The sequence below is a fragment of the Crinia signifera genome, chromosome 1 (genome assembly GCF_055691185.1).
Source record: "Crinia signifera chromosome 1, ASM5569118v1, whole genome shotgun sequence".
Classification (NCBI taxonomy): domain Eukaryota; kingdom Metazoa; phylum Chordata; class Amphibia; order Anura; family Myobatrachidae; genus Crinia; species Crinia signifera.
In genome coordinates, this window is record NC_139217.1 from 155,221,861 (window position 1) to 155,233,318 (window position 11,458).

The following is an 11,458-nucleotide window of genomic DNA, read 5'->3' on the forward strand; positions in this document are numbered from 1 at the left end:
TGTCTAGCCAGATATCAGAACTTAGGGAATGGATGGAGAAAAATTTTGTCTCTAAAAAAGAATACTCTGGCAATAAAAGGTCTAGGTCTCAGACCAGTTTGGATGTGGACGATGATGTGGGATCAATAGGGGCCGGTTCTGATGACGGCACAGGTGGTTCCACGGCCGAATCTGGAGAAATGACTGAAGACGAGCGTTTGTTTGATTTAGGTCTTGTGGAAGTGGTGTTAAAAAACTTATATAAGACCTTGATTTACAAGCAGCCGGTTAAAACGGAGTTGGACACTCTTTTTGAAGATAGGTCAAGGAAAGGCAGATGCTTTCCTGTCCACAAGGTAGTCAAAGACATACTGACAAAAGAGTGGAATAATGTGGACAAACGTGTGGGGTCCTTTAAAAGGGTTGAGAAAATGTTTCCCTTAGAAGATGAGGAGTTTCTGAAATGGAGCAATGTGCCCAAAATTGATGCATCTGTATCTGAGGTCACTACCCGCACGACTATTCCGTTAGAGGACGGTGCTTCCCTGAAGGACCCTATGGAAAAGAGGATGGAGAGTGCTCTGAAACGTTTGCATATATCTACCTCTGTGTCCATGAAGGCAGGCGTAGCCATAGCTTCTCTGTCACGAGCATTACGCATATGGTGTGCGGCACTGCAGGATGATATGCAGGATAAAACCTCCCGAGATCATATGAGCAAAAGCCTGGCTCAGATACAAATGGCCATAGATTATGTATGTGAGGCATCGCTGGACATGCTGGACTTTTCGGCCAAATCTTTGACCTCAGGAGTAGTAGCCAGAAGGGCACTCTGGCTGAAGTCATGGTCAGCGGACTCACACTCCAAAAATAAACTGGCCACACTTCCGTATGAGGGGGCTTTTCTCTTTGGAAGTAAGCTTGACCAAATGATTCAGAGGATGTCGGGGGGTAAATCGGTCAGGTTACCCCAGGACAGGAGAGGTAGATTTAATGCCTACTCCAATAGGCAATCATTTAGACAGGCCAGGTCTTACAGACCAGGTAGGCCTTTTCGTGACAAATACACATCAGGTACGTCACGAGCGTTTTTTCGCCAGTATATTAAAAAGAGAGGCGAAAGCTCTAGTACAGCCCAGACGCAGTGACGCCAGGGGCGCTATGGAGCGGATTCCAGTAGCAGGAAGACTGTTGGAATTTGCTCACGTCTGGGAGCACAATGTCTCGGACAAATGGGTCTTAGAGATAGTATCTCAAGGATACCGGTTAGAATTTCTGTTAAAGCCGAAATGGGCAAAGTTTTTAAGTTCCAATCTTCCCCTATCAGAAGCGGAAAAGGAGGTGTTGAAGTTAAGCGTGCAGGATCTGATCGACACAAAAGCAGTCGAAGAAGTTCCGTTAAAAGAAAGAGGACTGGGGTATTACTCCCGGTTGTTTGTTATAAGCAAAGCCTCAGGCGGGTTCAGAACCATCCTCGACTTGAGGGGTCTGAACGATCGGCTAAGAAAAAAGAAGTTTCATATGGAAACGACCAAGTCGATCTTGATGGGAATCAGGAAGGACGATTATCTGGTAGCAATCGACCTGAAGGATGCGTACTTTCATATTCCCATCTTTCCAGCCGACAGAAAGTATCTAAGGTTTGCCATAAAAGAAAGACATTTCCAGTTCACATGCCTGCCATTCGGGCTAACCTCATCACCCCGGGTCTTCACGAAGGTTCTGGTGGTATTAATAGAAAACCTAAGAAGGCAAAAAGTGATGGTGTGGGCATATCTAGACGACATCTTGATAGCAGCACAGTCCGAGGAAGAAAGTGTACGAGCAAGAGACTACACCATCGAGTTTCTTCAAAGGCACGGTTGGATGATCAACTGGGAAAAAAGTCGTCTCACTCCGTCAAGAAAGATTCAATTCCTAGGCACCATGGTAGACACCGTCTCTTTCCAAATAGCGCTCTCAGAGAAAAGGTGCGAAAAAGTCCAGCAGCTGATTTCTCTTATTCACAGCGAACCCCGCGTGCCCTTAAAAACGGCAATGAGTTTGCTCGGGATGATGGCTTCAGCAGTAGAAGTTACGCCTTGGGCAAGATGGAGAATGAGGCCACTGCAATGGTTTCTCCTGAGGTTCTCACGAGATCATACGCCACTAGATCAAGCAATAAGGATCCCAAACGCAGTAAAGGTCTCCTTGAATTGGTGGAGCTACGATCTGTTAAGAGAAAGAAGATGGTCCCTACAAAGTCCGTCATTCGTAGTAATAACTACAGATGCCAGCGCCTCAGGCTGGGGGGCGCATGGGGTAGGAAGATCGTGCCAAGGAAGGTGGTCAATGCAAGAAAAAAACTGGTCCTCGAACCACAGAGAGTTGAGGGCAGTGTGGCAAGCGATAAAATTCTTCGCGGACGACATAAAGGGGTCACATGTGCGGGTGTTCTCAGACAATGTCACGACAGTCTCTTACATCAACCGTCAAGGAGGCACAAGAAGTCGGGTGTTGTTGGAGGAAGTAGAGAATATAATGTCTTGGGCCGAAGTAAATCTGCTGTCTATTACAGCCTTACACATTCCAGGAGAAGAAAATCAAGCAGCAGACTTCTTGAGTCGCAATACATTAATTCCAGGCGAATGGGAACTAAAGCAGTCAGTCTTCCAGCTCATAGTGGAAAACTTCGGCATGCCAGAGATCGACCTAATGGCAACATCGGTCAACAAGAAGGTTCCTTGGTTCTTCTCACGATACCCAGCACGCGGGTCGTGCGGAGTCGACGCCCTATCTCAGGAGTGGAGCTATTCCCTAGCCTATGTGTTCCCACCATTTTCTCTCATCCACAGAGTGTTATGGAAGATCAGATCGGAGAGATGTCAGGTGCTGATAGTTCTTCCATATTGGGCCAGAAGGGCTTGGTTTCCGATGCTAGAGAGCATGGCGGTAGCCGGACCTCTGTTTCTGCCAGTGTCATCAGACCTTCTGTCTCAGGGGCCAATCAGATGCGAAGATCCGCAGAACTTGTCGTTGACGGCGTGGAAATTGAGAGGCAGCAACTAAGGGAGAAGCACCTATCCCCAGAAGTGATAGAGATACTGCTCCAGGCGAGAAAAAAGGTTTCGTCGGCTATCTATTACAGAGTCTGGAGGATATTTGCTAATTGGTCTAAAGGCAAATTTCAGTTTCCAAATGCATCCATCTCTCATGTGCTACAGTTTCTGTGTGACGGTTTCAACAAAGGGTTAGCAGTTTCTACCCTAAAAGTGCACGTCTCGGCATTAAGTGTGCTATTAGACCAAAAGCTGGCAGATCATACTTTAGTAAAAAGGTTCTGTCAGGCCATCAAGAGGATCCTACCTAGAGTCCGTTCTTTGGTTCCTCAATGGGATCTTAACTTGGTGCTAAATGGGCTTATGGAGGCTCCATTCGAGCCGTTGGACAGAACAAGCCTTAAGTTTTTGACATGGAAAGTGGTGTTTCTGGTAGCAATCACTTCCGCCAGAAGGGTTAGTGAGCTCCAGGCGCTGTGCATTCAGGAGCAATATCTGAAGATATTCCCGGATAAAGTAGTCCTGAGGACTAAGAATTCTTTTTTGCCAAAAGTGGTGTCATTTTTTCATTTAAATCAGGAAATTATTTTACCTTGTTTTTTTCCCAATCCTTCAAATAAAAAAGAAGAGAATTTGCATTCATTAGATGTGGTCAGAGCCATTAAAATTTATTTGGATAGGTCTGCTTCATTCAGGCAAACAGAGAATTTGTTTGTGATTCCGCAAGGTGCGAAGAAGGGATTCGTTCCAGCGAAACAGACAATTTCACGATGGCTTAAAGAAGTAATTTCCTTTACCTACAAGAAAGTAGGACGTCCAGTCCCGGAGGGTATCAAGGCACACTCGACACGGGCAATGGCGGTTTCTTGGGCGAGAGAGGCGAACGTATCGGCCAGTGAGATATGTCAAGCTGCTACTTGGAAATCTCTGCATACGTTCTCCAAGCATTATGCCCTGGATGTGGCAGGAGCACGTTTCGGAAGTGAGGTCCTAAGACAAGCGCTAGCTTGAGGTATTGTATATCCCGCCCTACTGCTTTGGTACATCCCAATGTAATGGCTGCCATGAAGTATGAAGGAGAAAGCAAGGATTATACTCACGATAATACCTTTTCTTCGGAATACTTCATGGCAGCCCATATTTTTTTAGCCCTCCCTGTTTCTGTTTTTTCCCTAGGATCGGGTCGGAGACATTCAAAAGACTATGGTCTAAGGGGAGGTGCTCGGTTATATAGCAAGAGGAAGAGGAGGAGCTGGGTCCTAGGGGAAAAAACTACCTGTCTAATTGGGAGAGAGAAGGGGATAAACCCAATGTAATGGCTGCCATGAAGTATTCCGAAGAAAAGGTATTATCGTGAGTATAATCCTTGCTTTTTCCTAGTCCTGACCGATAGCCAGTTATTTTCCTCCTGACTGATTCTTGGAAAAATGTTACCAAAATACCTCCATTGCCATTGCTGAGGCACTGTCCTTAAAGAGAGGGATCAGAAGAGCTGGAGTGTGGGAAAGTATATTTTCATTATTACAGCAGCTTTCCTTAGACTGGTCTTGGACCAATTAGGCAACAGGAGGATGTACATAAGTTAGTTTTCCACATCCTGAAAGAATACCTTCCCTTCAGTTTATGGATGCAAAACGAAAAGCATCAGTGGTTTTGTTCTTTTGAGCTACCCTTCAGGTATTTTTTCTGCGATTCCCAAATGGATCACCAATGAGGAAAACTCCATGAAATTCCTCAGCCCCAGTTATGAGGGGGGGGGGGGTTGCTCCTCTCCTCTCCCCATCCTACAGTCCCCTCTTCAGTCTCTGAGCATGTGCAATCAGCTGCTAAATTTTTAGACATCCAGTAGACAGCCTTACTCTGGAGGGTACCCCACACCATCTGCAGGGCCAATGGATCCAGCAGGTACATAGTTATGAGAGAGCATCCCCCCAAAGTGCCTGGGGCGGGAGCAGCAGATCCCATTGCAGAACATCTGCCACCACAGCCCAGAGGAAGCTTGACATGGAAATGGGCAGAGTTACCAAGGACCTACCCTACTAAGCTGTGAGTGGCATGGCGAGGGGAGGGTGCCAGACTTCAGTATGTTTTTGGTGGGTGAACTGCCTCAGATGGCACAAACGAGATTCAACTGTATTAATGCTTAGAGAACAAAACCTATTTATGTGATTATGCCAAATTAAGTTGATATATTTTGCAACTTTGTTACAGAATCCATGGCCTAAAATCTGGTAAAACTCTGAAAGAGTTCAGGGGACATTCGTCATTCGTGAATGAGGCAACTTTCACACAGGATGGTCACTACATTATTAGTGCCTCATCTGATGGCACAGTTAAGGTATGGAAATCATTGTGGTACATGTGCCATTCTTCAGGCATATCCTTGCCCATTTCATTGCAGATTAATACTGTGGTTACTTACGGGGGCTAATTGTAGGCCTGGCAGGTGCTGGTCCTTAGTTTATGTGTGTTTGTTACAATTGATATTTAATCGATACTGTGTTTATGTTGATTGCTGCCTAAATATCTTGTGGTTGTAATGATAAATTCTGCCTTTATTCTTCATAACTACATTTAGTATGTTTTCTTTATTTGCTGCTGAGCTGTGTATAGCGCTTGTGCCTGACAATGGTAATGCTGTACAGATATCTCCCACCATAACCCATATACAAAGCCAGGGGGTTATTTGCCTTTGCAGCATCTGCTTGGCACTATGCTCTAAGCCCATAAGTCATTTACATTATTGGATTTCCCAAGGTGTATTCCATTTAGTGTGTAGTTAGTGGAGTTCTTACTACTGCTTTGGTGCATGAGATCAGTTATTTATGATAACGTGGCCACCATGTCACCGCCCAGTTTAGTTTCCTGACCCGCATTAACAACTGTCCATAGGGCCTAATTCAGAGTTCTATGATAAGGTGATGTTTGTGTGCATTTGCACTGAACGTGTATGAAGGTGCTTTTGTGAGTCTGCCTGCAGTGGGGTGGTCATTGCAGAGTGATAGGAAGTGATCATTTAGGAGAGTTAATGGATAGTGGTGGCAAAAACCCTGGTGTGTTATGGATGTTTGTTGGGGCAAGTATATGCTGGTAGCTGTGATCATGTGTACAGAGAAATATATGGTGCCTACATTGCTGCTGCTACTGCCAGACTGCAAAGCCATAGACCTAGCCAAGCAATAGATAGTACCCACCATTGTGTGTAGTCTGCGAATGGGCTTGTAATAGTGAATGAGTTGCGATAATTTTGACGGGCATCTTTCATTCCTGGGCAACAGCTTCACTTGCTAACATTAGCAATTCCGTAGCCTAGAACATTGCAATTACATAATTGTACAACTCTGGATACGGCCTGCAGTTCTGTGTCATCCCCAATTATGGGTGCCTTACTTCCTAGGTAGGCCAATAGTGATAAGGGCAATGCCCCTATTGACTTTATACAGTATCTCACCAATAATGTCAATCCCTTCTGAATATTTTACTTCTAGAACTACCCATTTTCTGGCTTCCACCCATGTACATAGGTTTTAAAGGCCTAGTACTGTCAGGCGTTTTTAAGGGATTTGGCAAACACACACAGTATGGTTTTATACATTACATCCATGATTCCCAGTTTGTGTGCCATGGTACCCACAGGTGCCTATGGACACTTGCCAGGACGGCCAATTCAATTAGCTATTTATGGTCAATGTCCTGGTAGCTGTCAGTCATAAAATATATGGACAAACCTAAGCAAAGCCTGTCCCTCACCATGTAATTGAATCTAAGGACTACATATAAATAACATTTTCTTTTTTACATTTCTCAAAAAAGGGGGGCCATCATTCAAAAAAGTTTGGGAACCACTGTATTACATTATTAGGATACGAACACCCAGCTAACCTCCTGTAAAAAATTACACTTCTTAAATTAAAACTAATTAAACTTATGTGTAAACAGTGTTTTAAAAATCTACACTGAAACTACAAAACATTGTAGTGGTGTGCATAGGCCATTGCCACGCAGCTTAGTAAAGCATTTACCATGACCACATGTAATAACACTTGTTTTATTTTATCCGTTTATAAAATAACAAGGTTTGGAATATGAAGACCACAGAGTGTGCCAATACATTCAAATCACTTGGCAGCTCCGCTGGCACGGACATCACAGTCAATAGTGTTGTTCTCCTGCCGAAGAATCCAGAGCACTTTGTTGTGTGTAACCGATCAAACACCGTTGTCATCATGAACATGCAAGGACAGGTAACCCCATTTCCCACACCGTGTCTTCTGTATTCAGGCCCTGATTCTGGTTCACTTGCAAAAGCAAATTCTCTCTCTAATGGACAAAACCATGTGCAGGTGGGGCAGATGTAACATGTACAAAGGTACCCAGAGACTTTGGTAGTCGGTGATGCAATAATTTTTTTTTTCTTGCTTAATTATCATTGGATGTCCTACTCTGCCCCACAATTGCCGATAGTATACTTCTAAATTTTACAGCACATAATCACTGGTATAGGGGGTAAAAACATTTCATGAAGAATCCATTTTTCCAAAAAGACATACAAATATTTGAATCTGTGCATTACATTAATACACCAAGTTCACTGGCGTACTTATTATTTTTTTTCTGCCAAAAATGTTGGCAGCTCCCCCCCCCCCCCCTCCCCCCCAAAAAAAAGTCAGTTAGCGCTCTGTTCTCCGACCCCCCCTCCCCCTTCACCTTACCCCTCCCCCTTCGCCTTACCCCTCCTGCGTCCGCTGCTGGTCTTGTCTGTCTGTGGTCCCGTTCCGGGCGGCTCTCCTGGACTCAGAGCCAGGAGAGCTGGGATGGGACCGCACTGATGCGGCAGCGTGAGGTCACGGCAGGTGGCAGCGGGTAATAATATCCCCACAGACCCCCGGCACCCACACTTTCTAAGCGCCTCCCCGACACTGCGTGGTCTGCGGGGCTATTGTTACGCCACTGACCAAGTTGATCATGAAAGCTCAGTTTTGTTATTAGATAATGGCAAACACGTGTATGCACAGGAATCCAGCGAGAGTACATTTTCCCAGCTGCCAGTTTTATTTTCTCGTTTAATTTACAGATATGGTATACTGTATACAGTACAGCTGAATGGAGTAATTTGATCTTTTTCTCGCCATCAGATTGTAAGAAGCTTCAGCTCTGGTAAGAGAGAAGGTGGAGACTTTGTGTGCTGTACCTTATCACCCAGGGGAGAGTGGATCTACTGCGTTGGAGAAGATTTTGTGCTTTACTGTTTCAGCACAGTTACTGGCAAGCTGGAGCGAACCTTAACTGTGAGTGATGACCAGTTTCTTTCATACCTTATGCCATGCTTTGTACTTGTCTCTATCCTAATTAAATATTACCTTCTCTGAATTTTTCTAATACTCATGTGTTAGTAGATATGTAGTGTTTTCTTGGCCATGTCATAAACTGTTTAAAATGTAGGTCTTGCTACTACACCTCTGTTAAGTTTTATGGGTTTCTTAGCTGCCTACTTTTCTGCATCCTGCAGCAGGGTAACATGTCTGCTTATCTGCTGGTCCCTAGAGTACAGGAAACAAGACTGTAGCACTGCAGGGATAAAGCCCCATACACACTACAATGATCCCCACCGACACTGATGTTGCCACACAAGGGGGCCAACAGCTGGGGGGGGGGGGGGGTTAACGATGACCTCCCCCATCTGAACATGCTTGGATGCGCGAGAGGGCACCATATTGTTCAGCAAGCCCTTTCTGAACAATATTGATGCCAGTGTCGTCTATTGTGTATGGGCATGAAGGCAGTATGATAGCTGGATGTGGCTGCCTATACTGCGGCCTTATCAGAGTAGTACTGCAGCCTGGCTACCAAAGCAGCACTGTCCTAGCTGGTGATTGCTTTGTGCAGTAATGCACAGTAGGGATTGTTTGAGTAACTACTACAGAGGAGGAGAACAGTTTGGGAGATTAAGCTACTTCCAAGGGACAATAGGCAAATAAGTTGTTTAAAACCTGATGTTGCCCTGTAGTTTTACATTGTCCTTTTTCATAAAGTAAATCATAGGTCTTCAAACTGTGGCCCTTCAGATGTTGTGAAACTACAAATCCCAGCATGCATTGCCACAGTTTTGCTATAAGGGAGTGTTAAAACTGTGGCAAGGCATGCTGGGATTTGTAGTTTCACAACATCTGGAGGGCCACAGTTTGAAGACCCATGCTTGAGTAAATTGTCATGTGACCAAGTTTATATCTTACATTAGCTGCAAGCATCTGTACTTGGAGATAATTAAAATCTAAACTGTTTCCATGTATTCCGTTCAGTTCCTAAGCTCTAGTAAAACTCATACTATGTCTATTCATCCAGGTACATGAAAAAGATGTTATTGGCATTGCCCATCACCCGCATCAGAATCTGATTGGCACCTACAGTGAAGATGGCCTTCTGAAGCTTTGGAAACCTTAGCAGAAAAATACATCTCCCCTCCCCTTTTTTTACAGCAGTGGGAACATGTGTTGATGAGTGTACTATGAATAAATTGTTTGTTTTGTTTGTCCATATATTAGTTATTTTATGTCTACTTTTACATGAAAACAATATTCCACTGCAGTTATTTTACAGTTATTTTAGTTAAATCTTAAATAAATGAATGCCACCCAAGACTGATCGAGACAGTTTGTTCCAGGCATGAGCTTTCCTTATAAACTGAACTTTCACAGGATCTATATTTTGAGTGACATAGTTCAAAGTCTGCAGAATTACACAAACCCCCCAAATATTTAAATCTATGGGGGAATTTACGAAGATGGGAGTTCTAGTTCAGATGGGAAATTGCTATGGACAACCAATCAGATACTATATATTATCTTCTAGAAGGTGCTAAATAAGTCGATTTTGATTGGTTGCCCATAGCAACATCCCATGTGAAAAAGAACTCCCATCTTAGTAAATAGTAAATTTCCCCCTAAGAGTCTATTGCAAAGGGCTTATAGTAGGTAATAGGCCTGAAATGGGGGAATAATTTATGAGCAATCTGGAAAAAAGACACCAGAATCATTTACAATATATAGTAGTGACACCAAGGAGCCAGTGGAAGCGTCTAGGAAGAGAGGCATGTTATCCGCATATACTGTAGTCCCACAACATCCTCAGGGAGAAATTTTATTGATGTGTATTCTACTTCACATGGGATGTTGCTATCGGCAACCAATCAGAATCAACTTATTTATTTAGCACCCTCTAGAACAGGGATGGGCAACCAACGGCCCTCCAGATGTTAATGAACTAAACATCCCAGCATGCCTTGCATCAGTTTCACCTTGGCCAAATGGCAAAACTAAGGCAAGGCATGCTGGGATGTGTAGTTCATCAACATCTGGAGGGCAGCTTGTTGCCCACCTCTACTCTAGAAGATAGTAGACAGGATCTGACTGGTTGCCCATAGCAACATCACATGTGAAGTAGAATACACATCTTAGTAAATTTCCCCCTCAGTGTCTCCAATTCTAATACAGCAAACATCAGGGACAGAGTGTACCCTGCAAGCCTATTGGATTCCTACAGCTAATGGAATAAGTCACAAATATGACCATTAACAGACACATGAATTACTGGGGAGGAATACAACAAGCAAAATAAATAATCCCATCTATGCAATTCTATCCCTTAGCTCAGTGGTTCCCAAACTGTGCGCCTAGGCTCCCTGGGGTGCCTCGGGACACATGCAGGGGTGCCCCAGGACCAATTCAATTTATTTATGGTTAATTATTTATGGGCAAAACCAGTGCTGGAGGCTGCCAATCATAAAATGTGTACAAACAGAATTAAATCCTGCCCATTAGAACATAACTGACCCATATAAACCCAATCTAATTCATTGTTTTTGGGCCTAGGGGTGCCGCGAAAAAATTCTGATAGGCTAGGGTGCCGTGATTCAAAAAAGTTTGGGAACCCCTGCCTTAGCTGCATCCATATCCACCACACGGCCTCTGATCTTACCAAATCACTTTGCATATGACTGGACAACCTGCGTATTTCACTGAGTGGAAAACATTATTTGTGACACAAGATATTCCTTACTGCTGGTCAGACTTTGCAACTTGCCAGACACCCTCCATTATTTGCTTGAAACCCTATACGCAGTCAGGTTACCTGATCCTTCTGAATAATATTATTTTTACATTCCCGAGGTTCCTCATCTCCTGAAGCACAATGTATTCGCACAGTAAACTGCTACTGGGTACTCTATGCATTTGGCAGTGTGCTAGATGCCACCATCTCTCTTCGTGCCCATCCTACTGCTGAAGGTCTGCTTTCTTGTTGACTTTAGATTCCTGTTTAGTGTGCTTTGTATAGGAAAATGGAGTCCTTTGTTCAACAAATCCTGTGAGCGGTTTTTTTGTCTCTACTACCAACAGGCTTTGTAAAAAGATTGATGAAATTCAGTCTGGTACCATGTCTTCCAC

At 44.0% G+C, this 11,458-nt stretch overlaps 1 protein-coding gene across 2 annotated transcripts in view; it reads left to right on the forward strand.

Moving 5' to 3' along the window:
- Positions 1 to 9,553, forward strand: part of SMU1 (SMU1 DNA replication regulator and spliceosomal factor) — a 51,232-nt gene extending 41,679 nt beyond the window's left edge. For both annotated transcript variants that reach the window (XM_083174908.1, XM_083174905.1), the window contains exons 9-12: positions 5,229 to 5,355; positions 7,094 to 7,261; positions 8,153 to 8,305; positions 9,360 to 9,553. In XM_083174908.1, coding sequence (XP_083031034.1) covers positions 5,229 to 5,355; positions 7,094 to 7,261; positions 8,153 to 8,305; positions 9,360 to 9,458 — 547 coding nt within the window. In that variant the 3' untranslated portion in view covers positions 9,459 to 9,553. The remainder of the gene's footprint in view (positions 1 to 5,228; positions 5,356 to 7,093; positions 7,262 to 8,152; positions 8,306 to 9,359) is intronic.
- Positions 9,554 to 11,458: the final 1,905 nt, after the last annotated feature.